Here is a 27,962-nt window from a genome sequence, read left to right as displayed (position 1 = left end):
CATGGCGGCGCCGTGAGGCGGCTGCGGCCCGGGGCGGGCGGCATGCGGCGGGCGGCGGGCTGAGCGCGGCGGGGGGATGCGCGCTGCGCCGCCCGGCCATGTCGCGGGTGGGCGGCCCCGGGCCGGCGGGCAGCGCCAAGGAGAAGCGCTCCTTCAGCAAGCGGCTCTTCCGCGGCCGGGCGGCGGCGGGCGGCGGCGCGGCCCCGGCCCCGGCCCCGGCCCCGGCGCCCGCCTCCGCCGCCCCGTCCGCGGCGCCGGGGCGCTCGCTCGGCGGGTTCATGAGCCGCGTGCTGAAGACCCTCTCCACGCTGTCGCACTACAGCAGCGAGCCCGAGCCCCGCGGCCCGCAGGCCCCGCGCCTGCCCCCGCCGCAGGCGGCCGGCGGCCTGGGCAGCTGCCTCCCGCCGGGCCCGCCGCGCAGCCCCGAGCCGCCCCCGCCGCCCGCCGGCGGCCCCGAGGCGGTGCCCGGCGTGGCGGGGCTGCGCAACCACGGCAACACCTGCTTCATGAACGCCATCCTGCAGTGCCTCAGCAACACCGAGCTCTTCGCCGAGTTCCTGGCGCTGGAGCAGTTCCGCGGCCCCGCCGAGGCCGGCCCGCCGCCGCCCGCGCCCGGCGAGGTGACGGAGCAGCTGGCGCAGCTCGTGCGGGCGCTCTGGACGCTGGAGTACACCCCGCAGCACAGCCGCGACTTCAAGGTGAGCCCCGCCGGGGGCGCCCCGGCACGGCCCCGGTAGGGCCCCGGCCCGGCCCGGCCGCGGCTCCGCTCGCTGTCGGTCGTGCCCGCCGCGGGCCCGGAGAGCTGCGCCCGGGGCCTCCAGCAGCGGCGGGGCCTCGCCGGGCGGGCGCCGCGTGGCCGCGGGGTGTGAGGGCGTCGCCTCCCGGCGCCGTGCCCGCGGAGCTGCCAGCCCGCCCGGTGCCCCTCGCTGGCGGGGCTGCGTGGCGGCGTCCCGCTCCATCACCGCGTTCGGGGCCCCGTGTGCCTTTCCCGCAGCGCGTGGGTCGGCGTCCCCCTGTGCCCGTGTCGGTGCCGCGGGGCGCTCGGGGTGCTGCAGCCCACCCGGGCGCGCACAGGGTGCGGACGTGGGGTGCGTGCGGGCACCCTTGAGGAGCAGCAGAGAGCCCGGCCCCACGTGTGGGTGCCAGGTAAGTGGCAGCACCGCGTGTCCCCGCGGCCGGTCGGGGCGGCCAGCGCTCAGCTCCTCACCCGCAGCGGGAGCACTGGGCAGGGTGCTGCCAGCGCGCTCCCCGCTGACGGCGTTGGAAGCCGGCTAACGGCTCTGCTGTTAATTTACTGGCAGAGGTGCCCGTTTTGCTGTTTCATACCTCCGTCGTGCCGCGCTAGAAGTTGCAGCTAACTCCTGTGGCGGGGCCGGGAGCACCGGCCGTGCGGAACAGGGCGGCCGCAGGAGGAGCGGGTGCTGCCGCCTGCGGGGCCGAGGCCCTGACCCCCGCGCTCGCCCGTCACGCCCGAGCGCCCTGCACACCGAAACCGCGCGGTGCCCGGCGCGGGCAGAGCAGGGACCCCTCCTCCCGGCCTGCAGCGCGGTCTGTGCGCCTGTAGTTTAACCGCACCCTGGAATGCCTCTGGGAGACCCAACTGCTGGGAAAACGCTCCGGGCCTGCCTTGCTTCTGGAAGCCGCGCAGGATTGTTAGCTTTACCGTGAGGGGCTCCCTGGCACGGCCGTTGGCTGTAGGGAAGAGGAGGCGTGTGGGTGCTGCGATGGGCACGGGGCAAGGGCCATGTGTGGAGCCTCGCAGCCGGCACCGCTTGCTCACGGGGCAGCTGGAGGGCGGCCGCCAGCCCCGTGGCTGCCGGGGGCCTGCCCTCGTGATCTTCCCCCCGGAGCCTTCCTCACACCGGCAAAAAATGTGGGTTCCTCCTGAGTAATAAGAATAAAAAAGCTTGAAGGCAAAGCTATCTTTTGGCAGCACAGCTGATAAAGGGGAAAGCAGACCAGCTCTTAGGCTGAGAAACGCTCTCTGTGCAAGCCCAAGGTAGAGGTGCTCAGATAAGAGAGGCAGAAAGAGGAAGGGAAACAGATACGTAGATTAAATTAAGGCCACGTTCCAAGCTTTGTTTTTTTTTCTAGTGGAACTTTCTTTGCCTGTTGGCCGCCGTCACTAACGGTAAGTGAGTGCTTTTCTACTCCTTGTTGGTGTAGCTGGAGCCCATCAATCTTCTACCTGCCAGGCCCTGGGAGGCTTTAAAAAGCGTCTTGCTGGGGGGGATCTTGTGCAAGCAGGTCTTGCTCAGAGCCGTGCAGTATCAACAGGCCTGTGTCCTACTCGAGGTGACTTGATCATCGTGTCGAGTGCCCGGCTGTTTCTGCACAGGGGTCAATTACTTTCAATAGTAAATTAATGCCTCTGAAGACAGTCAGGTAGCCTGAACCTGCTATTAAATTCCATGTTCTTAATTAAAAATTTCTTCAGCAGCAGACTTGCACAGTTAATTTAAATGTATAAACAAGAGGCCCGTATTGGAGAAAGGTGAAGATTGGTGTTTTCACTCTGGAAACTTTGTTTGTTTGTTTTTAAATGGTGAAAAGTGTTTTCAGGACAGTCGTTTTGTACTTTCACTCCAATAGTAGTAGTTAGTGACAGTAATATTTATTTGGTACTTGAAAAGCCCTTTACCCAGCGTGCTAAGAAGTCAGTTTGTGGTGTTTCTTTTTTTCTTTTTGTTTTCCTATTTTGGTGATGAGTATAATCGCGTAAAGGCAGTCCTTGATTCCTAAATACTTACCTGCAGGTGCTAAGCATGTTTTAGGGTATAGGATAACGCTTATCCTCTTGCTCATTCTTACATCCGTAGGCTTTTTTCTTGGGGCACTTTTCTAAGAGAAGGCCTCTCTGTGTCCTTATGGACAGGGACCTTGGAGGGTGCGAGTCTCTAGATGCTTTTTACCCTCAGCTCATTTTTTCTTGGTAGTATTCAAAGCATTTCTCCTTTTTTAGGTCGGTCTTTGAGAAAATATCCATCCTACAGACTCATGAATCACGAAGTCCTGCTGCTAGAAACAAGGACAATGCAATTAAAACAAGTGGTTTGTGTAGTTGCGGGGCCAAGAGATCGCCTTGCAGAGAGGTGGAGTGCTCGCTGGCAGCTGGCGCCCCGTCTTCGGGCAGACCTACCCGGAGCGCGAGGCGCTCTGCCAGCTTCTGCATCTCAAACCTCACGTTTCTCTCTGCCGTGTCATTTGGAGCATTTCTGAAGTCTGTGATTTTTTGTTTCTCACCTTTGAGGTGTCTGCAGCTGTTTTGATTTTTTTAATGGTATTTTTTTCCTTCCTAACGCGCAGATCAGATCGGCACAGGGCGCTCTGCAGGTGATTTGCAAGGCTGTGCCTCGGACGGGGCAGGAAGGGAGCCTCTGGAAGCCGTCTGCCCGCGCCCCAAGTGGAGCTGCGCCCACCGCTCCTGCTGCCTGGCGGGGCACGGGGGGCTCTCCTCGTCCCCAGCAGGCCCTGGGAGGGGGGCCGGGCGGGGGCACAGGGTCTGAGGGCTGTGGGGTGGAGGCAGGAGAGGGAAGGAGCCGGCGGGTGCAGGTGCTGGCTCCCGGCAGCAGCCGTGGGCTGGCAGCGTGGGGGCACCGTGCACCTTCCGTCGGGCGGCACGGCAGAGCCGGGCGCCGCTTTGGCGGGCTCCCCGATCGGCCCCCTGCTCTTCCACGGTTTGTCAGTGATCGCTTTCCCCCGACAGCTCAGTCGTTTTTATTTTCCTGCCTAAACAGAGCTGCTGCTTTCATAACCAGGGCCAATATTGCAGCTCGTGCTTCCTCTTTCCCCTTTGTGATGGTGTGACAATAGCAGCAAACATCCATTGTGTCAGCAGTAGCTGTGCTTCGGGCTTGTTTTTTTGCAGGGAGCTGTCCCTGTCTCCCCACAAAGTTCCTGGGAGCTCAGCTGTGCGGACAGAGCCCCCTTTGTGATGGGGAGCCAGCCTGCGGCGCTCGGAGGTGCTGATGGGGTCTTAACTGGGCAGGAGTTTTATTTAAACTAACTGGGTTTTAAAAACCCTAAACGCTTACCCGAATCCTCTCCCTTTGTCTTTCTTGGAGTTCTGATCTGTGGACGGTGAAGTTATTTTTTGTTTGGAGGCTTTCTTCCTAGCTAGGCTAGCTGCACGCTGGGGTGTCTCGGTGTTTAACAAGACCCTTTGGATGCTTGAACTATACTGATTTCTCTTTGTCCTGCGAGATGAAGTCTGCCTTGCTTTTATGACCTGTGCATTCAGCAAATGCATTAAAGTCATAAGGGCTTGATTGAGTTGGATTATGAGAATTAGATTTGGACCCAAAACGAATCGCTGTTACTAGAGCAGAGATTGTGTTGAGTTAATATTGCTGTTTCAAGTTTTTGTTTTTTTCTTAAGTCTGTGTTACCGCTAATATTTAATAGTAGCGGTGTGTAGCTGAGTTTCACAGTGCTCGTGTTTCAGAAGAGCTCGTGGTGTAAATGCTGAAATTGGGACAAGCAACCATCAGCTGTGTTGATCGCTTCTTTGTGAATTCTTAAAAAACAAAACAAACCAACAAACTCCTCTGAATTGCGAAGCATCGACGTGCGCGGTGTTGCTGCCTGGCTGGGAGGCGCGGCGGGGGGCGCAGCGTGGCCGCGACCAGCACCGCTCTCCTCTCGTGCTGCAGGCCGGCGCTGAGCTGGCTTGCTAGGCCTGCTGCCTTCTCCAAACTTCAACCTCGTCCAGCTGAGGTGTGTTAAGGGGAGGCAGTGGCCTTCCCGAGTGTGGCTGCTCTTCGCTGTGTCAGGAGAAGCCAGATTTGTCTGACACCAAGGTCTGAAAGCTCGCTCTCGGAGTGTTTCTCAAGGCTTGACCTGCGTGCACTTGGCCGTCCTGGCAAATGGTCTTCTCTCCGGTTGTTTGCCTCGTCCCTTCAGACTCGGGACTCAGCACGGCTTTTAGGACAGCTTTCCGGCAGAACTGAGCACAAAGGCCCGGTGCTGTGCCAGTTAGCAGGATGCTACCTGCACGTGCTGTGGTGCTCTTGCCTTTTTGCTTTCCATTGTATTTTTATTGCTCTTCCCCCTGATGTTTCCTTCCCTTTCCTCTCTCCCGGCCGTGCCCTGTTCTCCTGCAGGCATCGCCCATCGGTCCCTCCGGCCACGGCCCTTGCTCCTGCTCCGTGCCCGCTGCCCTTGCCCCGTGTCCCCGGGTTTCCCCCCCTGTGCCGCGTGCAGCCGGCGGTGGCCGCTGGCTGTGCTGGGCGCCGGAGCCCCTGCTGCTGCCGGCAGCGGGTCGCGGGGCAGAGCAGGAGGGGCGTGCTGCCCGTGGCGCGGTGCGAGCGGTGCTTCGGCCCGGCTGCGGGGTGCCGCTGGCCTCGGCCCCGTCCCTGGGGCTGGGATGGACGCGGGGCCTGAGCTGTGCTGTCTGCCGGGTTTGCTTCCCCCGGGGCGGGTGTCTCGCCTTGGAGAGGGGAAGTCGCTGCGTGAGAGCACGGGGACTCGGCTGGATGAACGCTCTTCATGAGGTGTCTGCTGTACAAGCTGCCCAGACACAAAGCTGACTGTGGGATTAAACCAAAAAACAAAACCACCAAATCTGCCTGAGCCTAACTTTATGATGTTCGATGAAAGGTGAATAATAGGCTCTCTTTCCTGCTCACATGTGTCATTGTTTCAGGGCTGTAAAGAGCTGGTTCCATCCGTTCACGCACAAAAACCTCTCCACAGCTGCTTCCTACCAGGAGCACGCTGGAAAACAGCAGACTGACATTTTTCCTTTGGTTGTCTTTGTTAGCTGGAAGAATAACAGCAGCAAAGGAGAGGCCAGGAGTTCAGCTATGTTTGGCTTTATTTATTGCATCTATTTAGAGCAATAGATGATTAAACTTTCAGTGGGCTGATAAAAATGATAATGCATCTTTGCCGTAAATCTGCTTTATGGACGGACAGGGACTTGTTTGGTTGTAGGGTGCTTGCATTAGGGGGTCAGATGTGTGCATGCGATCAATAGGAAATTATGATTTTTTTCCCCCCGCTTATCTCTCCCAGCAGTGCTGCCTCCATTCAGGGTGCCTGCGCCGCTGTGCCCGTGGGAAGGGAAGGCCTGGTCCCCCTGCCTGCCGTGGGGCTGCGCTGAGGTGCTCTGCCCGGTGCGGTGGGAAGGGAGCCCCGACACCGCGCGCGCTCCTGGCGTGCTGCAGCCCCCGGGGTGCGGGGGGGCAGAGCGGGCTGCACGCGGCGCCTGAGCCCCCGGCTCGCTGGGCACTTGCTGGTGGCTTTCTCAAACGGTTCGGTTGTTTGGGTCGGCTCCTTCCTCCCAGCCACCTCGCGTTCTGTAGCACTTCTGTGCCCTGCCGCGCGTCTGTGGCTGCCCGCACCGCGCTCCTCTCTGCCGGCTTTGCTACCGCAGCGCCGTGCGGTGTGCCGGGGGGGAGGCACGCAGCGTTCCACAGAGCAGCGGTGACAATAATGACAATAATGACAATAATAACAAGGCCACTTGTCGCAGCGACGGCAGGAAGCGTGAGTAACGCTGGGAACACGCTGCTATTGCTGGAGTGTTTTTGTAGCGTAGCCTCTTGTGAGGAAATTGCATCTGATATTTTGTAGTGCTTCCTGAATCGCTTCCAGCGCCGTGTGATCCGTCTCCGCAGGCAGCTCCTTATCCCTGGCGCGCGCAGGCTGCGAGGCGAGGAGACCCGGCGCAGCCCGAGTCCCGCGGCTCGCTGGGGGGCCAGGCGTCAGCAGCGGCCCGTGGGGTCTGGGCGAGCGGTGTGCTGCTGGCAGCGGGAGGAGGGCGGTGAGAAATCCTTGCCGGGATTCCTGAGCTCCTTGGTTACGTCTGCTTCCACAGAGAAAGCCCCCCCACGCCTCGCTTTTGACTTGAAATACCAGATTCGCTTCCTTCCGGCAACGCCGAGCACCCTTTTATCTTCAGCTCCGTCTAGACGAGGGCTCGGGGCGCAGCGGGAACACCCGTTAGCTGACTTCCCTAAAACAAACCAGGCCAGGTACGGCAGCCGGCTCTTGGCACATCAGGTGGGGGCCTCCCCTCTGGCCTGGTGCCACTGTGCCTTCACATCGCGGCGCGGGGAAGGAGCAAGAGCAGAAGCTGTGCTGGCTGGCCTGCTCGAGCACCTCTTCCTCGTCCCCCTGTGGTCACCTCACCGCGGGGAGCGTGATCCATGGTGCCCGACGCGGGGCTTGGCAGATTTTGGCTGATTGGCTGATTTTCTGTTCGGAAACTTATGTAGGGTTTCAAAGCTAAATTTAATTTTCGGAAGTTTTACATTGAACAAGGATGATGCTCGCAAGGGAAGTTTATGCGGTTGCCCTGAATTCTTCCCTGTGCCCTTGGGTGCTGTGGGCTGATCCTCTTGCCTTCCTCGCAAAGCGCGTCTTGGATATTGTAGATGCCGAGCGCACCCGCGGTACGGGCTGGTGAGCCATCGGCCGGCAGAGCCGCGAGGCTGCGCCTCCCGGTGTTACTCCGGTGCGGTGGTAACTAGTTACTGCCAGCGCAGCCCAACGAGGTTTCTCTAGGTCTTTGCAATCTTGTCCTGGTATTTTTTGGTGGGTGAATGTCTGGTGCTCAGGCATCAGACCAGGATCTGCAGGGACACTAACTGTATTTTCATGGTTTAGTGTTTAATATTATAAAGTGGTGCAACACAAATAAGTCGCCAAGCTTTCCGCTGATGGACAGCAAGAGGTATAAATAAGGCCAGCACGTGAAGAGGATTAAGGTCCTTTCTTTTAGATTATGTGTTGTCCTCCCCCCATAGATCTTGTTTTGCTTAGCTGGAACTTGGGGTGCAGAAGGCTTTGTTCTCCTTTAACCTCTGAGTCCCTGCAGGCTTCTTTCCCCCTCTGAACAGGCTTGCGGCAGCACCCCGAGCTCGTGTTAGTCGAGCACCGAGCAGGGGTGCTGGGCCGCCGCTCTCTGTGGCAGAGGTGGGCATTCACTGTGGGCTGTTTGCTGGTCTCAGACTGTGTTCGCGTGGTTTAGTTGGGAGGGTGCTGGTCCCTGTGCCTGCGAGGGTGGAAAATCTGCTGCCAGAAGGCTTGCACATATGTAATGCGAGCAGATTATTTCTGTTTTCTGTTATTTTGCTGCCTTGAGGCAGGTGGCCAGATTACAGAGGACAGACAATATATGCCTATTGGTCCTTTCCCGTCTCTCTCTTTGCCCCTCCCGCCTGGTGACCCCATTTTTACAGGGATAAAGCGAGCAGCCCAGCCTCGTTTCTGAGATCCGTTGCTGAGTCTGCCTAGGGAAGCGGTGGAGGCCTGGTAACGCGGGCGTGCAGCGCGCCCGGTGCTGCTGCGGCGCAGCTCTGCTGCCTCCCAGCCTCCTCGCCCTGCCGCTGCCCTGCCCCTCGCTGAGGCTCTGCCTTGCTCAGCCAGGCCAGGCCCGTGGCAGCGCTGCCTGCCTCCCGCGGGCACAGGCAGCTGCTGCGGGACCCGTGGGGGCGTTGTGACGGTGGTGGCTGAGCCCGGCTCTCGCAAAGAGGCCGGCTATCTGCGGACTGAGCGTGGGGGTGTCTGACCGTAACCGTGCGTTAGCTGAGTGTCCTGCCTGCCCCCTGAGCAAACAGACGCGGGCTGCAGCCTGCTGCCTCCTTGACCAAGCAGAAAAAGCTGGTTCTTTTCCGCAGTGGTGCCTGCTGCTTGGCTAGTAACTGATCAGGAGCAGCCCACCGTGCGCCACACGGCGTTACTCCAGAGAGCATTCGTGCCCGGGTGCTGAACGCAGGCGTCGGTGCCTGGTTCCTGTCCCGCGGGGCTGCGCCGGGTGCCCGCTGTGCAGAGCTGGCTGCCCCAGCGCCGCGGGAAGGGTGGAAGCGAGATCAGAGAGCTGGGGCGCAGACAACAGGCACCTCCTGATGTTGGTTGCTTTGGGGAGAGACGCGCTGCAGCTGGTGCCTTCCTGAGGAAGGTGGCACGCGTGGCCCAGGGGGGGGCTCGGTGCAAATGTCACTGTCATGACAGGTGTCCGCAGAGCTGCAGGGCAAGGGTAAGCCTGTGGAAGTGCAGGTTTATGTTGCTGGTGAACTTCAAGACCCTCCCATTCGTGTCCAGAAGAAAAACAGGTTGGATCAAATCCCTTGGGTGTGCTGGTGTCCTCCTGAGATGGCTTTTCTGGAAATTCAAGTGTAAATTACACGCATTCCCCAGGCTCAAGTGTATCCAGAGTAGTACGAGTCGTCTTTACTACGTGCCATCTCTGTTTCTCCGCAGAACATCGTGTCCAAGAACGCTATGCAGTACCGTGGGAACGCCCAGCACGATGCACAGGAGTTTCTGCTCTGGCTTCTAGACAGAGTCCACGAAGATCTGAACAACGCAGTGAAATACAGCGGCATGCCTCCCCTCAAGGTAAGGAATTTTGCTGTGTGCCAGCGTGGGAGAGCAGCTATCGCTTTGCATACAATCTTTCTTTTTAAAATAAATCTGCCTATTGGCTCCTTAACTCCGGTATTCAAATGGAACAAAAGCTTGGGTTAGAATAGTTCGTTTCTGGCCTGTGAATGTAACTAGATGTTTCGGTAGTCCCTGGCAAGGGCTCCCTGGTGCAGCCCTTTGTGAACGGCCGCGTGCTGCTTTCCAAAGGCTGGGAGGCCTTGCAGGGGAGCTGCCAGGTGCCTCATCTGGGGCGAGATCCCTGCCCGTCCTCGGCTGTGCCGCGTTCCCACGTAACCACCTACCTGGGCAGGGAGCACTCGTTGCTTAAAAACTGTGTGGCACTGTGCTGGTGTTCCTGGTCAAGGAGCGCACAGCTTTGGCTAGGAGTACTGGAGCCATCTGGTGCCCACCTACACGCTTGGCTATGCTTCTGGGCTATATTCTTTTCTTTTAGCCACCACTGGAGGATGATGTGCTGCTTGAGGGACCAGCCTTTCCCATCAGTAGTACTTTCGTGCAGGAGCTCTTTCAAGCCCAGTACAGGTATGATATGTTGTAACTTTTGAGGCATTATTGCATGTACTGGTGACCCCAGTGTAATTCTGCCCTGCCACTAGCTCACAGTACAGTTGAGGCTGGTGTCATGTTAACTGCTACTTCTGAATTTTCCTGAACAAATTTTGAACTAAGATCTTGCACCAGAGGGGGGAGAGAGTTTGACTGCCTCAAATTTGGTATATTATTCGAAAATCTACAGTATGCACCACCTCTTCAACTGCCCTGCCCCTTCCTGAAAGTAAGCCAGTGCTTAAGGGTGCAAAGGCCCAGGACAGCTCGGTGCTGCCAGGCTTACCCTGCCTGCTTGGAGGCAAGAGCCTGTAGCAGGACCTGGAGATGCCTGGAGGCTGCTGGGGAGCTGCAGGTCCCAGGCATCTTGCAGAGTTCTTATCTGGTGCTTGGGAACCCTGAGTTGAGTCCTTCCTTGTCCCTTCAGGGTATTTCCTGTGAGTTTCTCAGGCTTCTGGGAAATGAGCTTTCTAACTTGAGAACTACCGCAGGAAAACAGCCTCATTTCCAGTGTTCCTCGATAGCTTGTATCTGTGCTGCTATGGGCACTTCAATTACCGGGTGTTTGCCCCAGTGTTGGCTAGGGTTTCTTTTGTAAAGGAGAAGCCTTAAGCCCTGGTGCAAAGCCGGCATAAGGTGCAAGTTGATTCTGAATGAGAGACGTGTTGTTTGGGGTTTTTCCCTTCTGAATAAGAGATCTATGTTCCTGCAGTACTGACTGTCCCCATCTATTTCCCGTCGCTTCCCCTCTCTTCAAAGAGAAAACCCTTTCAGGTCTTTCACATCGGAGCTGCTATTGGTGAATTATTAATCTTGCAGTGCTGCTTATTAAAAGCCAAATTCAGCGTCTCAAGCAAAGTCTTTTCCTGGCATGCCATGTAATGAACTTTGAGACTAATTACTTTGAAAGGATCTAGACATCCAGAGCCCCTCACTTACTGCGGCTGTGTCTGTTGCACCTCTGTGCAGAGCCACTTCCTATGGCGGAATAAGAGTGTGAGGGCAGCCAAGCTGACACGCATGGGCAGTAATTTGTGATGCGATCATTTATCCATTCCTGATGAAATGTTGTATAACTGTCCTCTTACTGGTGTCGTAACAGGTCCTCTCTGACGTGCCCTCATTGCCAGAAGCAGAGCAACACCTTTGACCCTTTTCTCTGCATCTCTCTGCCAATCCCCTTGCCTCACACACGGTATGTAATTATGTCTTGGTTAGTGTTGGCTGTTTCCAATGTTGTCAGGGTTGTGTAATTTGGTATAGAAGGAAAAGAGATGTCAGCAAAATCTCTGTTTTAAAAGTCTTGTAAAAAATACGTGGGCCTATATGGTACTTAAATATTCAATTTGCAGGTAAATTGGAAAATTGAGCCTCTTACTTGTTTCAGAATGTTTCAGAGAAACAAGCCTTTTACTTGTTTCTCCACCCCTACCCTTCCAAAAAATCCTAGAGAATTAACTTGTGGAGAGAGAAGCTATCTTTGATTCAGGGAACCAAAATATTTTGCTTAATTTATAGCATGCTGAAATTAAAAATGGGAGAAGGAGGAAACTTTTTATTTTTCACTTTTGTGGGAAAAGTCTCTGATCACTTTGATTTTAAAAAGTGAAGTTAAAAGCTCTCCTGCAAAATGTTTTGCTGTTGAAATACAGCTGCTGCCAATAAAGAAAAACGGGGAAAAAAGTCTAGGTAAAAAGTTCAGAGCAAACATCACGAGATGCTTATTTATGTAGTGGGTAGGAGAGCTGTGCAGCTCCTTCACCTGACGCTGTGTGTGCAGGAAACTTGTGTGGGTTCAAGAAGCAAAGGAACAAAGTAATGGAAGTACTGAATATGAAGATGTCAGGTTTGGTTCGAAGTTCCTGCTCCACCACTAAGTGGAGGCTGAGTGGGCTTTCCAGGGAAAGCGTTTCTTGTAGGCTAGCTGCCCCGCTGTTGGAGGTATTACTTTTGCTGCTGGTGGAGGCAGGACCTCATTTAGAGAGAGAACCTGGAGGTCCGTCCTCGTGGTCACAGCAGCTCTCTTTGAGTGTTCCAAGGTACTGCTTTGGGCTGACCGCATTACAGCGTACTGGCTGGAAAACTAGGTTGTCTTGCAGTAGAGAGTTTTATTTTTAACTCTGGGATTTTTTTTTTTTTCAAGAACACTTTCTGCTTGTGGGAACAAGCAACACCAGCCCATGTAGTAAGAAAAGTCTCTAGAAATCACACACGTGTGTGTGGCCGAGGCTGAGCGCAGCTCCGGGCCGTCAGCAGGGCCCCGTAGCTCTCGCAGCACCCCGGGTGCCCCCGGTTCGGGTGGGCTCCGCTGCCGGGGCCGGAGCTCTCCCCAGGCAGCGCCTCTGTGCTCCCCGCAGGCCGCTCTACATCACCGTGGTGTACCAGGGGAAGTGCTCCCACTGCATGCGCATCGGCGTGGCCGTGCCCATCGCCGGGACCGTGGCCAGGCTGCGGGAGGCGGTCTCCTCGGAGACCAAGATACCCACGGAGCAGGTAAGGGCTGCTCTCCTTGCCGGGACCCCTCGTGCCGAAGGAGGGCAGTGCTGAGGCTTTCATCCCGTGTGAGCGGTGCTGGATGTGCAGGAATTGCAGTTAGCTGTCCCTGTCTGAATGGGGAGCAGGGTGGTGGCGATCTGAGTCACGCTTTTCCCTGCGCGTTGACCCCGTGAAAGCTAGCGACGTGAGGACAGCCACCTGCGGAGCTGTCTGCGCTGTCCTTCCCCCCGATAGCCCTGCGATTCCCACGTGTGGGCAGCGAGAGAACCGTCAGGCAACTGTGGAACAGGCACAGGAATTCCTCCATAGGAGGAGTTCCAGGAAAGCTGCCAGATCCACCAAAACCCCCTCTCATGCTGCTGTCGCCCCAGCTCCAGGGTCACGGCCGCCCTTTTCCCGGCTCCTCGCGCCGGCTGGCAGCTTTGAGGAATGCCATCCTGTAGCGGGCAGCCCCAGCCGAGGCATGGGGCAGCTCGGCAGGACCAGGACTGGTGGCATCAGGGGTTCTGCTTTGCTTCTGCTGGCTCTAGATCGTGCTGACGGAGATGTACTACGATGGGTTTCATCGCTCCTTCTGCGACACTGACGATCTGGACACGATTCATGAAAGTGACTGCATTTTTGCCTTTGAGACCCCGGAGATATTTAGGCCCGAGGGTATCCTTAGTCAGAGAGGTAAGTGGATAACTGCTTGGTGCCCACCCAGGTGATTGGATGAGGAAGGCTTGGTTTTGTAAGCAGATGCACTTGATAATGAAAGTGCCACAAGTAGGCGATGCCCTGGTGTATTGATTTCAGCTCTGACTTTGTCCAGACTCAATTCCCTCGCTCCCTCAGCTGGGAGGCTATCAAGAAGTGATGTACGTGACTTTCTTTCTCTTCCTGGCACTCATTCTTCAGGCCAGGCTGGCTTCATCTGAAATCTGTTGTTAGGCTTGCTTTAAAGGTCTGATAGGGGCCAGACCAAGCCACCGAAATTGTGTTATTTAAAATCAGAGTGCCGGTGATGAATAAACAGTCTGAAGAATGAGGAAACACTTTCTCTGTTAAAGCTCAAGAAATTCAGCTTTTCTGTGGCTCCCTCTCAGAGGAAGGGAGTAATTGCACCCTGGGTAGACAGAGGGTAATCAAAGGCAAATTTTATTATTGGAAGTAACAAGGAGGGTGTCTGTCACTTTAGCTTTTCATGCAGTCAGACAAGATATGAGTATTTGCACAAATTACTGTGAAAAATCAGTTAGTTGAGCATTACATAAAATTTATTTCTGTAAAGAAGTAGGCACCATGGAAAGTAATTGCTCACTGAAGTCTTTGTGCGAGGCTAATAAAAATGGTCAGTCTCACTTCCATGCTGGCCTGCTCCTCAAGGCCCAAGGAAGGCTTCCCGAGGGAGACATATATTGTAAATAATGTAACAAAGTATCCTGTTCTCCTAATTTTTCAGGATTACATGTGAACAATAACCTGAATAACTTGAAATATGGCACTGAGCACTCCCGAACAATATCTTACTCTCAAGGAACAGTGAAGTCTGGAAAACTGGAACAGTCTTCTACTAGACAAACAGCAAATGACAAGATTGTCTTGCTGGTGTGTAACAGAGCGTGCACTGGACAGCAGAGCAAAAGGTGACCGGCAGCTTCACGGCCAGACTTACGGCTCTGGCTGCTTCCTTGGTGGGCCTGGGCTTTACTCTTCATGTGGGGCAAATGCAAGGTGCGGGAGGGACGGCTTGTGTGCACGCTCTTTTGATCACTTCCTTAAATGCTCCTCCTTTCCCTAGGTTTGGCTTGCCCTTTGTGTTGCATCTGGAAAAAACAATTGCTTGGGATATTCTGCAGAAGGAAATTCTGGAGAAGATGCAGTATTTCCTGCGGCCTGCAGCCTGCTTGCAGGTGAGGCAAACGATGTGGGTGCTTTGAGACTTCCAGCGCCGTGTGATGAACTAAATGGGAAGGCAGGTTACCTGAAGCAATGAGCGCGCTGCGCTGGTGCCTTCCCATATTTCTTAGTGCAGTAGTGTCCAAGTCTGATGGGCTTCTGTCTGCTATTTGCTGAACGTTACGGGTAAGAGTAGACTGATCAGGTGAAGGAATTACATGCTTCTCTTCCTTCCTTACCCCCGGAAGGTACTTGAGAAGTCAGCGCTGCTGTCTGCACTGGAAGTGGTGCTTGCCTTAAGGAAGGCTGCGAAGTTTGCCTGGTGACTGACGAGTGTGTGTCTGATGGGAGTTCCCTCTGAGCAGCGGGATGCAGAGCAGCATCTTGCCTGGTCGCTGCAGGGGAGGCTTTGTCTTTTGTAAAACACGTTCTAGGATAAACTGTTCGCCTATGCTGCAAGCAGGTGACTTGGATTTGAGCCATTCAGATGGCTTCTGCTGTCTTGCTGCAGGTTTGCCCGTTCAGCTTGCGAGTGGTCAGTGTTGTGGGCATAACGTACCTGCTACCTCAGGAGGAGCGGCCCCTCTGCCATCCAACAGTGGAAAGGTAGGCGGGAGGGACCGGCCGCTTGGGAGCTGGGGATGCAGAGCAGGGAGAGGGACGGTCCTGGCACGGATGTGTGCAGGGGGCTTCTTGGGCCTGGGAGCAGGGAAGTGACGGAGTGTCCTCAAGAAGTTGTCAGGATGGCTCAGTGGTGTGTCATGCCGTCTGGAACCTGTCCTCCTTGCAAACAGGAGAGAATAAAAGTGTTCTCCCCTCCCTCCCCTCATCTTTTTTTTTTTTTTGGTGGCTATTCTTTAGAAGCTTTTGTAGGTGCCTCTTCTGTAAATAAACATATATCTATTTACAGAGCGAGTACTTAAGTAAATGCAGTTCTTTGCCAGTTTTTTTGCTGTATGAATTCCTTTTCTGCTTTCCAAACTTGATCTGGGTGGCAGTGGGGGGAAGGTGAAGGGCTAAAGGAGACAAGTTACGTGCATATGAAAGAGAACGTAGGCTTCAGATTCCAAGATGGGCTAACTTCTGTCTGCTCCTTTCTCCAGGGCATTGAAGTCATGTGGACAGGGGGGAACTGCTCATGTGAAGTTAGTCGTAGAATGGGACAAAGAAACTAAAGATTAGTAAGTATGGAGCAGGAAGCATTAAAGCGAATTCACTGTGACAGCCTTGCTTGCAGCCAGCCCGGCACTGTGAGCTGTGCACCTCCCGGCACGCGTGAGACCTCAGCCTGCTCCCCGTGTGCTGGCCCCTGCCTGCGGGACCCGGCGGGGGCTGTGCGCTGAACGTGCTCTGACCTGGAGCCCTTTGCTCTGGAGCTGGCATTCTGTGTTACAGAGCAGGTGTCTCACCTGTAGCTGCTGCCCTCAGCAGCTATATTCGTGTGAGACAACCTGTGGGCAGTGAGCTGCTGCCGAGATGGCTGGGATGGGTGCTGCTGAAGCTGCTCACGTCTGTGTTCTGTTGTGTTGCTCTGGTGGGGTCTTGCCAGGCAGCTCTCGCTCATGGATAATGAGACAAATCCAGGAAAGAGCTGCTAGTTCTGCTTCTATCTTTACGTTGGCTCAGCAGCAGCGTGGGGAGCAGGCGGCTGTGCTGGTAAATGTGTTGTGTCTCTGATGCAGCTTGTTCGTGAATACGGAAGATGAGTATATTCCAGACTCTGAAAGCGTCCGCCAGCAGAGAGAGCTTCATCACCAACCTCAGACCTGCACTTTATCTCAGTGTTTCCAACTGTACACCAAAGAGGAACAGGTAGGCACGTGCTGGTATAGCAGCCATGACTCTGAAGGTCTGGTTGGTCCGTGTGCTGCTTGAATGCCAAGCTCAGCAGAACAGCTGTGTTCTGCAGACACTGATGTGTTGAGGCAGGAGAATAAATTCGTTAACGCAGCACTAGTTACCAGTTCTGCTAGCAGAGTTTTTCTGCGGTGGGAAGAAAGCTGTGGGCAGTACTGCTTCCCCTACAGTCCCCGATATTAATTTTGCAGATCAGAGGAGCAAGTTCCTGTGTTTCCCCCTGTGAAATAGCAATGCCTTTACTGGCATACAGGATGAAGGATCAGAACAGTGTGGCATCTCTGTGGGAATGTGCTGCTCTGTCGTGGAGCACTTGGGTGCTCCCAGGCCTGAGCTGGGCAACAGTGGGCTTGAGGCAGCCTGTGCTGAGCAGGGACCTGCTGGGCAGTCACACAGGGACAAGGAGCTCCAGAAGCGTGGCTGCACTTCTCCAGCTCGGTTCTTGGTGCGAGGAGGTGGAAGAGGCAGGAGCGATGATGTGCCACAGGGCAGGCTAGAGTTGGGTCTGATCTGGCCCTTGCCTGGAACATCATGCGAGTGATCTGTGTCTCTTTGCCAGAGGTCTCTAATCTGCTGTAAAAAGGGATGGTCCCAGATGTGGACTGTGGACCTGCGATTGAGCTTTAATAATTTTGGAGCCTCTCTTGTCACTTCTTTCAGAGGTGAGAGAAAAGTTGTCTGACAGCTTACAGCTCTGGCTTCTGAATTTTCTGAGCACGGGGCTCTGGATGGAAGCGCTTGTCACATTTGTGGCTTCGAAAAGATACCCTCTCCTTCGTGGGGAGTGAAAAGCTCCACCGTTTGTAACTCTGTGCTACCGGGACATGGGGAGAAAGAGGTGTCGGAGACGAAACTTGAAGTATATCTGTAGTCCTTCTGTTCAGATTCCTTCTTTGCTGCTGGTGTTCTTGTAAGGATACTTTTACTCAGGCTGCCAAGCCTGCTGGCTTTTTCCTTTTTTTTTTTCATTTCTAAGGGGCTGGGGGTTTGAAAGATGGAAATAGTTTCTCCTCACAGCAGCACTAGCTAAATTCTGTCTTGCAGTGGGAGGTGCCTCTGCCGTGAGGCACCCCTCTCTTGCCTTGTTTGCTGTTTTGGAAGGCATCACTGGGAGCCCTGTGTTTCTAATGAGCTTGGTGAATGCTGGAGGTAGATGAGGTGTGTGTGTCAGTGCCTGCACTGCGCCGTGGGCAGCAGAGCAGTGGTGGTGAAGAGCTGCCTTGGAACCAGGAAACTAATACCCGCTCCTGCCTCTTCCTTGTAGCTTGCCCCAGATGATGCATGGCGATGCCCACACTGCAAGCAGCTGCAGCAGGGTAGCATCACACTGAGCCTCTGGACCTTACCTGATGTTCTCATCATACATCTCAAAAGGTTTAGACAGGTAAGAATGTCTGTGGGGATGCTGGACAGGGAGCGACCTGATGAGAGCGTCTCTTCAGCAGCAGCTGTTCTGTCTGACGCATCTCTACTGGGTTTTAGTTCTCCCAAGCGCGGTGACCTCGCTGTCGCTGCGGCTCATGCTATCCTCCATTTACACAGGAAGGAGACCGAAGGATGAAACTCCAAAACATGGTTAAATTCCCCCTGAGTGGCTTGGACATGACTCCTCATGTGGTAAAACGCAGTCAGAGCAGCTGGAGTCTGCCATCTCACTGGTCACCCTGGAGGCGACCTTATGGTCTTGGGAGGGATCCTGAGGACTACATCTATGACCTGTACGCAGTCTGCAATCATCATGGCACCATGCAAGGGGGACACTATACAGGCACGTATTCTGCAATATTACGTCCGTTAGATCCTTTCAGAAAGAAAACAGTTCTATTCCCTGTTCTGTCTGTAGTTTTTTCCTCGCTCTTGACAAAAGGACCCAACTCAGTTCAGAAGGGCTCGCTATGTAATATTGGACAGGGAACTTTTATGACTCTGAGAAATGAAACAATGCGTATTGACCCCAAATGTCCTACTGTATGTTCCTTTCTCCGTTTTTTACCTTGAGTGTAATGTCACCAGCCTTTTGTGTTTCAAAAATGCTCTTTCACCACTGTAGTTGCCAGAGTCTGTTATACGTGAGAAATATTTGCACCTTGCTTGTGTGTAGAGCACGGGTTTTGAATTCCTATTTGTTTTGGCAGCTCCCAGAGCAGCCAGAGGTAAGCTAAGTTGTTTGGTGGTTCTTAGTATCTGTTCATTTTCACTCAGCCCAGAAAATGTGCATCTGGCTTTGCCCTCTGATGCACACCTCTGGGCTACATTGTCCTGTGGGGACTCCATCAGGAGGAGACTCACTGGTGGAGGCAGACCCTCCACGAATAGCAGAACGTGGAGTGAATGGGGCCACCCCAAATAGTGTTCTGTTCTGAGCAGCAATGCTGAACAAAGAAAATCCTGAGCTGTGAGCTGTTCATTGTGTTCTGGTTGTCTCGGGTTTCCTTCTTGCCAGTCAGACTGGAAGAGGATGTGTTGCGTGAATAAATCTGTTCCTTTCATTCTCCTCTGAGTTTATCGTAGCAGATAAAGTCATGTTCAGGTTATCATACAGGAACCTTGATAGTAGGAGTGAGGAAAGTCTAATGGTAATGTTTCTCTCAGCATATTGCAAAAACTCGGTTGATGGCCAGTGGTACTGCTTTGATGACAGCGATGTTCAGCAGCTTTCTGAAAATGAAGTCTGCAAGCAGACAGCATATATTCTTTTCTACCAGAGACGCACAGCAATCCCATCATGGTCTGCTAACAGCTCTGTGGCAGGTAAGCCTTGTTGGCTTTGTCAGGGAGTGGCTGTAGTTCTTGTCCTGCATGGAACTGAAGAATTTTCTGCCCCCCTCTGCTTACACCCCAGCTCTCTGTCCCAGAACACATGGTGAGCTTGTCTCAGAGTCCTCTGCTACACAGGGGAGACCATGGGAAAGTTCCCACCTATTCTGCTTCTGCTGCCCATCCTTATGTACCCCAGACTAGTTGTGGCAAAGAAACCGTGGAGATGGGGGAGCCCCCTCCAGCGCCACGTGTTCAGAGCTGCCCTTGCCAAAGCCAGGACGTAGCCGTAGGGCTGGTTCATTCCCCCTGCCAGTGCAGTTGGTCTCAGGTAAGCGGCCAGCAGCTGAACATGTTGGTTGTGAGTCTGGGATGAGCTGTGAGCAGGTACAGGCTCGATGACTTGTCTTTGTAAATAAAAGGGTTTGCAGGGTGTGTTTGTGGCAGCTCAAGGACTGTCTTCCACCTCTGTGCTGTTGCACTGAGGCACTGATTCTTTTGATTCGCAGCATACTGGGACAGGTGTGATTGTCTCTATTGCCTATGACCCTAACTACGTATAGAAGCTTATTTCTACAACATAGAGGTTTATTTCTACATTATCTGGATGCTGTGGCTATGTGAGACAGCCCCAGACTCAGTGTCTGTTGAAGCTGGTGCAGTACTTACCTGGCTCTGTGGCCTTCCCAGAGCATCATGTGTTCTGCAGCTTTGTGCTGCTGGTCTGAGGTCTCTGCCTGATTCCTTGCAGGCTCCACAAGCTCCTCGCTCTGCGAGCACTGGGTCAGCCGTCTTCCTGGTAGCAAGCAGCCCAGCATTGCTTCAGCAGCATCGTCACGGCGCACGTCTCTGGCTTCGCTCTCTGAATCGGTGGAGCTGACCGGGGAGAGGAGTGAGGATGATGGTGTGTATTAACGATGCAGTGCAGGGGGGGAACTGGGTCAAAAAATATTTTCTCAGGCACTAACTTGTCAGTTACAAGATCCCTACCAGGACAGCTGTAAATTAAGTAGTTAGGATGGGCAGTTTCTCTAGCAGCTGGGGGAGGCAGGCACTGTGTCAGTAGGAGCACAGGTGGGCTTTTCTCTGGTGTGAAATGATGGGCAGGAACCTTATGGAGCCTTTCAAAGAAAGAAAATACCATCTACTAGACCTCGCAGTCAAGTATTTTGTGTTTTTATTTCTCTGGGTTTCACTGCAGCACCTTTTCAGGGAGGCTGACGTATTCCTACTGCTTGGTATAGGTACTAATTGTCTGCTGCGCTGCTGTATCTCTTCCCATGGAACTCCCACCATGGGGCTGAGAAGATAGGCAAACTTTTTGTTGAATTCCTTGTTCACTTTTATGCAAGGAATTGTGCCTGTGGTGCAGGCGAACCATCTGACTCTTGTAGGGCAATGGCATCTGTGGATGGGTGGCATAAACTGTCTGCAGGCTTGGCGTTCATACTGATGATGTTGCTTTCTCTCTAGGAGGATTTTCAACTCGGCCCTTTGTGAGAAGTGTCCAGCGTCAGAGCTTGTCGTCTCGATCTTCTGTCACCAGCCCACTGGCAGTGAGTGAGAACGGTGTCAGGCCCTCGTGGTCGCTCTCTGCAAAGCTGCAGTTACGCTCCAACTCCCCATCGCGCTTCTCTGGAGATTCCCCTGTACACACCTCTGCTTCCACCCTGGAGAAGATTGGGGAGGCTGCTGATGATAAAGTCTCCACCTCTTGCTTTGGCAGCTTGAGGAATCTTTCTAGCAGCTACTTGGAACCCTGCGATGGCAGCCGCCGAGAGCACAGGGCGGCTCGCAGAGCCCCCCTGGCTGTCATGGAAGGGGCGTTCAGGGAAGAGTCTGTTGTAAGGACATCTAGCTCAGACCTTTCAGATGGGCTTGGCAAAAGCTCTGTGCAGCCAGACAAGAATCACCCTGCTTTGGACCCTTTTGATAACAACAATCAAATTGCCTTTGTTGATCAGAGTGATTCTGTGGACAGCTCTCCAGTCAAGGAGGTGAAAGCCCCCAGTGGGATGGGACTGGCTCCAGAGAAGGCAGATGGAACCCCTAAGAAGGCTCACAGCTCCAAGGGAGCTTCCGAAACAGACAAAAGCTTGAGGAAGGGAAGGACAGTCTTATCTACCCAAGAGACCAAAGTCTCTCGCTCTTCTCCTCCCCCAAAGGGTTCCCAGAAGGTTTCGCGGTCTAGGAGTAAGACTGACTCCTCCAGGGCCAGTGGGCGACATGGGTCTCCTGCTCCCACTCAGGCTAGGAAGGACCACAGCACCAAGCCCGTTGAGGTGGCTATCCCATCAGCTCAACAGAAGCAAAAGTCAGGTTCTTCTCCCTCTTCTACAGCTGCCAAGAAAGCCACATCAGGCTCATTGACTAAGGGCTCTTCCGCTGGGAAGAGCCGGACTTCAGACCGAAGCCTCAGCAGGGAGGGCTCTAAGATAAGCCTGGGCTCGGACAAAACGAGCGTTACCAGCAGTTCACGAACAAGCTCCCCGCGGATAAGCCACTCTAGGAGTGACAGCAGGGCAGTAGACAGCAAGCACGTGAGGAGTTCCTCCATGGCCAACCTGCGGTCTCCAAATGTTGGTATGCGTTCTGGTTTGAAGAGGGACAGCAAATCAGAAGAGAAGGGATTGTCCTTCTTCAAGTCGGCCTTAAGGCAGAAGGAGACCCGGAGGTCAGCAGACCTGGGAAAGACCACGATGCTCTCAAAAAAGGCAGCGGGTGGCAGTTCCAAGTCGGTCAGCAAAAACGTGCTGGAGGACAAGTCTGAGAAAGGTGGTGTCCCACCAGCCTCTCAAACCAATGCCAATGTTACTGCAAAAGAAAAGCTCGTCCCAAAAGATGCCCCAGCCAACAAACATTCTCTGCTCTCCAGTCGCAAGTCCAAGTCTTCCCAGCTAGATCCCGGAGCCCAGTCTCCTCCTTCCAGTGGCAAGCAGGCTGCTGACAAGCCACTGAAAAAGTTACCTTCCAGCATGCAGGTGTCCGTACGGCCTTCTCTGGAACCTCAGTGAAATGCTGCAATCCAGGTGTCTTTTCTGCTGAGAAGCTAATTTATTCTGAGCTCTTGTTTTTTGTTCATGTGCCTAACGTATGTTTTGAGGAGAAGTTAACTGCAAGTTGTTAAAGCGCCTTTTGATTCTGCCATCAAACCAAATAGCCACAGGCAGCCAGCACCGATGCAAGTAGTCTATCTGGAGTCATTGTTGAACCCGAACGCAGCTGTCCCATAGCACTTGTGCAGGAGTCTCTTCATAGAAAATGCAACAACTTTCTTCAGACTCCAGGTCTGAAGTCTGAAACCCAGTTGTACTGACACTAGCGTGCTTCGTAGAGCTGTGAACTGATGTTCCTTTGGTCTCGTTCTGAGCAGGCTGTGTCTGCACTGGCCTTGTTCTGAGCTGTGGAGGATGCGAAGGAAACTGGACAGGAGAGCCTCCCGCTGCTTACGCGCTCTTTCGACCCGCTCTCCCTACTCCCTTCCATTTTCAAGCTTTCTTAAGGGCAATATCTCAACACTAATGTTGTTTCTCAGGTATATACTCAGCCAGTATAGGAGGGACTAGCATTAGTGGATGGACAGAAAGGTACCCGTGTGTCTGTGTGTACGTGTGTCTTTGTAATAGATTTCATATTTGCATTCCAACAGCGGAAAGATTTTTCCATAAAATGTTATCTGCATTTTTCGTTGCTCTGTCTGTGAAGAGTTTTCCTCTTTCCATACCTAAGGCGACCTCTAGCCTGTTCTCTTAAATTGCTTTCTCTCTTCTGGAATACTGTACTCAGCAACAAAAGAAGTCACTAAGCAGCAGCTGGTTGCCAGCCCGTTCCTGTGAAAGCACGAGGCGGCTTGTTGGTGCGGTGCCCTAGGAGATGGCTGTGTGTGCGCCTGCGTGGCAGCAGTGCTGGTAGGACCCCTGCCCAAACTCCTGAGCAGCAGCGTTTTCTGATGTGCTCAGATGCTTAACTGTAGTGGTGTGGATTTAGCATCCGTTACTTATAGGCGTAGTACTTGGCTAAGCCACGTGTCGTCCTGTCTTCTCTGCCTTCTCTGAGCGAGCCTCCTCGCGAGGGTTGGAGGGGCTGCACCCCAGGGCCGTGCTGGGGCTGCTGCCCTGCTCCTCCCCGGCACGCTCCTCGCGTTCCCCGCGGTCTGCCCGCCGTGCGTCTCTTACCGCAGCGGTCCCGTCCTCGTCTGGCTGTTGGTCTCTGTTAGGGCTAAAGCACTACATCTAGCGGCGTCCTTGTTTACATGCCCTTCTCCAAGGGGAGATTCCTCAAGCTCTTTAGGATTCATCTCTGAAGGTGGATTCCTCAAGTCCTTTTGTATACTCGTGGTGTAATCTTTTTTTTTAAATTTCATGAGTTTTTTATTAATGCTCTGCTTATCCTTTCTGTACAGCAGCAGCCTGTCGTGCAGCTCATGGCATGCAGCAGCTGGGCAGTGTGCTGTGCACGCTTGTCTTTTGGTGAGGTCTTTGCCTGCCACCCAGTCTCGTCTGGTGAAGCTCCTCCGGGCTCAGCCTGCAGACAGCCCTGCTCGTACGTCTCTCCATCACCGTAGCAGTGCCCTCAGACGAGCAGTTGCTTGCAGCAAGCCTGTTCCACCTCCGCTCTTAGCTGCTGTGCCAGTGACCCTGTAAGAAGCCTTGCCCCAGGCTGCTCGGGCACGTTGCTGCTCCCTGGGTTTGTTCTCAGCTCACTGCTTCTGCAGCGGGCTTTGGAGAGTTGTGTGTCTCGGGGCAGCTGCTGCCCTGGTGCGCAGGCGGCGGGTGCGGAGCTGACCCGGGGTGCTGCAGAGCTCTGTGGCTGCAGCACAGCCCTTGGCCTCTCCTGGTTGAGCCCAGCAGTACCTGCCTTCCTGCGTCCCAGAGGCAATGCCAGTGGCCTGCATGTTTTTACAACGTGTTGGACTCTGTGCCCTGGACTATATTTTTAAGCCCGAAGGTGACCATTTTCTTGATCTGTTTCTTCTCCCATGCTTTGTTGTCACCTTCTCGTTTAATGCAGCAACAAGAAACAAAGGTGGTATTGCTTGCTTCTTAAATGTATAACTTGGGTTATTCTCGGATTATTTTTTGTTATATCCAGCAGAGCACAGGAGACTTGCTTCACATTTTGGTACTTAAATTTCTCCCTGAAATGCCGATGTTGAAGTACTTGTTTAAGATTTGATCCGCATTAAGATCTTGCACTGTGTTGACTCTTCTCTTGTAACAACTCTTCTAGCAAGAATGTAATTCCGGTAGCTGTTGCTAACTTGGTTTGATATCATTTTAATAGACAGAACCGAGTTTTCTGTGCATTTCACCATGGGACGTTTGTGAAAGGCTATTTTTATCAAATGACACTTTCTTTTCATGTCATCCATCATTCACTGGAAAAGTTCAAACTGGAAGATGGTGTATGGTTTCTGAGGTGTTTTTTGCTAATGTATTGCATGTCTGTACTGAAGGAAACTTGAAGCCATGTCCAAGCTGGCGTTTCAGCTGAATGCCAGTTCAGTATGTTTGTATTTGGGGCATGAGAGTGGTCATTAGAGCTGCCGTTAGGATAAAATGGGAACGAGAGGTCTTGGTGCCAAGCGTTCCCGTAGCTGAGGTTAAAAGCAGTCAAAGCTCTGCATTCCCAAGATAAGTTATCTAGCCCTTCCTCTTCGTGCTTACGGTAATTTCTGATGGAAACTGCTGCCAGCTCCAGCACTGTCCACCCTGTGTACGCTGCCAATTTGGTTTTCTACCTGTCCCTCTGAAAAACAGAAGCTCTGGTGCACAGACGCCTTGCTCCATGGATAGGCATGGGGTGGGCTGAGGAGCTGATCCCGGCAGCGCCCTTTTCTTCCCGTTAAGCTGGTGTCGCAGAGTGAATGAGAGGTGCTGCTCTTCTCTGGTGGGCTGCCAGCACATGGCGTGTTTCCTGGCTCAGGAGGGCTTGACCTCGGGTGTCCTCAAGCAAAACGCTTTGATTTGCAAGGGTGCGCTGTTGTTGAATATAAGACACGTCGGGCAACATGTGGAAAGCATGCCTATAAGGACCTGCAAACTGCAGTCCCTGCTCCCATGGCTGTGTCGATTCTGTAACAAAGCAGTTTGGAAAGTAGCTGCGTGCTGCCACTCCGCATCCTCTGCTTTCTGGTCTCAGATTTCCAGCAGTCTGTGAACTTCTTTGCATAGGGGAGGGCTAAAGGATGCAGGCCCAGGAACAGCAGTGTTCGTGATGGGCATAAATCCAGGTCTGATCGCTGTTAAAACCCTGGCTTCACCAGCGGTGTAGAGTAAATCTTCCTAAAACTGAATGTGGGCTCCTGCAGGCCTTATTTAAAGTGATTTGAGGAAAAACATCAGTCTTCTCCCCTCGCTTTAAGCGGACTTGTTTCTTAGCCCTTTCCTGCCGAGGAATTCCGGTCTGTGTACACCATGCTGTCCCGATGTGGATGTGGCCCTGCACGACGGGTGCTCTAGGGAGGGATCCTCCCAGGCCTGCAGCCAGCACAGCCTTTGCGAGGGGGCCGTAGAACGGCGCAGGCTTGTGCCTGCTCCGTGGCAGCCTCTAGTACCCGGCCACCCCTTTCCTGAAAGCCGGGCTCGGCTGCAGCGGCCCTGCTGCCCGTGGAGGAGGTGGGCTCCTGCCACCTCCTGCGGCCCCGGGGGCAGGTGGTGCCCAGGGGCTCGCGGCCCCGTGCCCCCAGCCCCTGACCTGGCTGCACGGTGCTTGCAGGGCAGCCTTGGAGGCACGAAGCCCCGCTCAGCAGGGCAGCCTCGCGCTGTCCCCACTCAAGCAGCCACGCGGGACCCGAGGGAAAGCGGGCTTGAAGTCCCCTGGAAGGCTTCGTGATGTGCTTCTAGCCAAGGTCGGGTGGAATTCACCTGCACGGGTCCGCCCGTGCCCCTCATCACGCCCCTGGTCCGAGGCTTGTGCCTGGGGCCAGCCCTCAGGGCCCAGGAGAGCAGCGCCCCCATTCCAGTGCTAGATTCCTGCTGGGGTCACCTACAGAAATTATTTTTACCCTTTTTGGGCTTTGTCTTTTGGATAGTGTTTAGTAGTGTACAACTTATAAGCACATTTTCAATGATGTGTATTGCAGAGGCACCTTTTATTTGTATTAATCACGTTTGATAGACGACTTGGTGCCTGCAGTTCTCAGTAACTCGTGTCTCACTTTGGATGTATAAATTGTAACCCTTTCCAACTTACCAGATATGGCTAAAAAATAAAAATAAAAAATGCTTAGGATAGAAAATTAGCAGCTTAATTACAGTACACTTACTGCAAGTGCCCTCATCCTTCTTAGCTGCAGTTGTTTGCTTTCCAAAGCTGAAACTTGAGCATGATCAACCATTTTTTCTAAGAAATAAAGGCAGTTTTGCATGGCGGTTCTCTTGCTGTACTCAAATGCATGCACTTATTAACTATGCAAGCATCTAATACAAACCATAGACCGTGCTTTCAGTATCAAGAGCTGCTCCCTCGGTGCCGGAGCACTGCTTTGACTCTGTACTTCTGTTTCTTGGTGCAGCTATGTGTCAGCACATAGGAGCATGTACCTGGTTTCCTGCTTTATTTGCACATCTTTGATTCTTTTCTTTGCAGAATTTGGGATTACTGACAAGGCTGGAGTGTAGCATAACGTCAAGGGAATTTGAAATGTTGAAATGAGAACAAACTGTTTTTCTGTATTGTATTGTTTTCTTTCTTTTTTTTAAAAAAAAAAAAAAACAGGAAAAACCCGATCAGTGTTCCGTATGTAGCCTGCCCCTTTGTGTACCTGTACTGACACGCTCTGCGCTGTGAGAAGAGGCTGTGCCCGTGGCGAGTGCTCACTGGGGGCTTGTGGCGGTGCTCAGGGGGCAGCCTCCAGCAGCCGCCCCCCCGGGCAGGGCCAAACCCCCGCAGGTCTCTGTGCCGCGGCCGCAGGCGTGGGGGCCCCGGGCGAGCCCCCCCAGGTCCGTGCTGCCCCGAGCCGTGCCCGGGGCTCCCGCTCAGCTGCCTAGGGAGGGTTGGGAAGTGACATTCCGAACGGTTTTGCTGTCATCTTTCTTTCTGTCTTCGTCATTGCCTTCTGATCCAAAATAATTTGGCGGTATCTAATGTTATCTGTGGAGGGAACTGAAATTTAGTTTTAATCTGTGGTGAGATGAAAGTACTATGCGGTTTCCTTAATAAAAGCACCATGAAGCATTTACTATTAGGAGCTTTATTTTGTAAAAATAAAGGTATGTGAAGACTTGTATGATATCTATATTAGGTTTAAAGGTTTAGGAAGTCTTCTATTTTTTTAAAGGCGATAGCACTCAATTTATCTGCAAATAGTGTTTTTTAAAAGACACAGATTAAAACTAAGTGTAAACACAAACTGTTTTGCTCTAGGCCCTGCAGCACAAACACGCTGCAAGAAAGTTAGCGTTAGGTTTGTATGGCATTTGTGCAGTGCAATAAGAAAACATTTTTAGGTGCTACATTGCCTTGGGTAGGGTGACACAAGGGAATACAGGCTACAAGTGGCTACATTATTTTCTTGTGGCCTTCCAAGTATTAATTTGTACAGATTTGCTCACCAACTGTGCCTCACCATTGGTTAAAATTGAATTTTAAGTCCTGTTACAAACGTAGTTTCTCTTCTGGACACAATGTCAGATTTTACACTGGAATATCTACAGTTCTGAAAACTGCATGTCACATCACTGTACGCCGATACTGGGACGTGGGGCTTGCCCACACCTTTGATATTCTCTTCTGTATTTTAATGTTTTTGAACTGTACAGTAATCTGGAGAGCAGGCTGTCTTTACTTGGGATTGAACATTGTACCATAAATTTTAAATTATTTGAGGACAAGTGCATGAGACTGTGTCAATGCCTTTTATTATTTATTTGTATGTTTTATTATTCAAGGTGTATGCACTTTTAATACGCAGAATTTATATTTTTATGTTAAAAATCATTTTCTTTCAGAAAGAAGAGTTTGAATATGAGGAATTGGAATTCAGTGGAAAAAGGGGAATATGTAATAAAATACAATAAATTTATTACTAG

At 53.2% G+C, this 27,962-nt stretch overlaps 1 protein-coding gene across 1 annotated transcript; it reads left to right on the top strand.

Annotated features, from left to right (window-relative positions):
- The first annotated feature begins 33 nt into the window (after positions 1 to 33).
- USP31 (ubiquitin specific peptidase 31) lies at positions 34 to 27,962 on the top strand. Its single transcript, XM_083799559.1, has 16 exons — positions 34 to 698; positions 9,208 to 9,345; positions 9,827 to 9,915; positions 11,042 to 11,134; positions 12,297 to 12,432; positions 12,966 to 13,110; positions 13,880 to 14,063; positions 14,219 to 14,330; positions 14,828 to 14,922; positions 15,420 to 15,497; positions 15,999 to 16,128; positions 17,438 to 17,557; positions 17,716 to 17,941; positions 18,766 to 18,924; positions 19,682 to 19,834; positions 20,404 to 27,962. The coding sequence occupies exons 1-16, from the start codon at positions 99 to 101 to the stop codon at positions 21,942 to 21,944; spliced, it is 3,999 nt and encodes a 1,332-aa protein (XP_083655685.1). The 5' UTR covers positions 34 to 98; the 3' UTR covers positions 21,945 to 27,962.

Source organism: Anser anser, assembly GCF_964211835.1.
Source record: "Anser anser genome assembly, chromosome: 15".
NCBI lineage: Eukaryota > Metazoa > Chordata > Aves > Anseriformes > Anatidae > Anser > Anser anser.
Note: the sequence above shows the minus strand (reverse complement) of the source record. Positions and strands in the feature narration are given on the sequence as shown.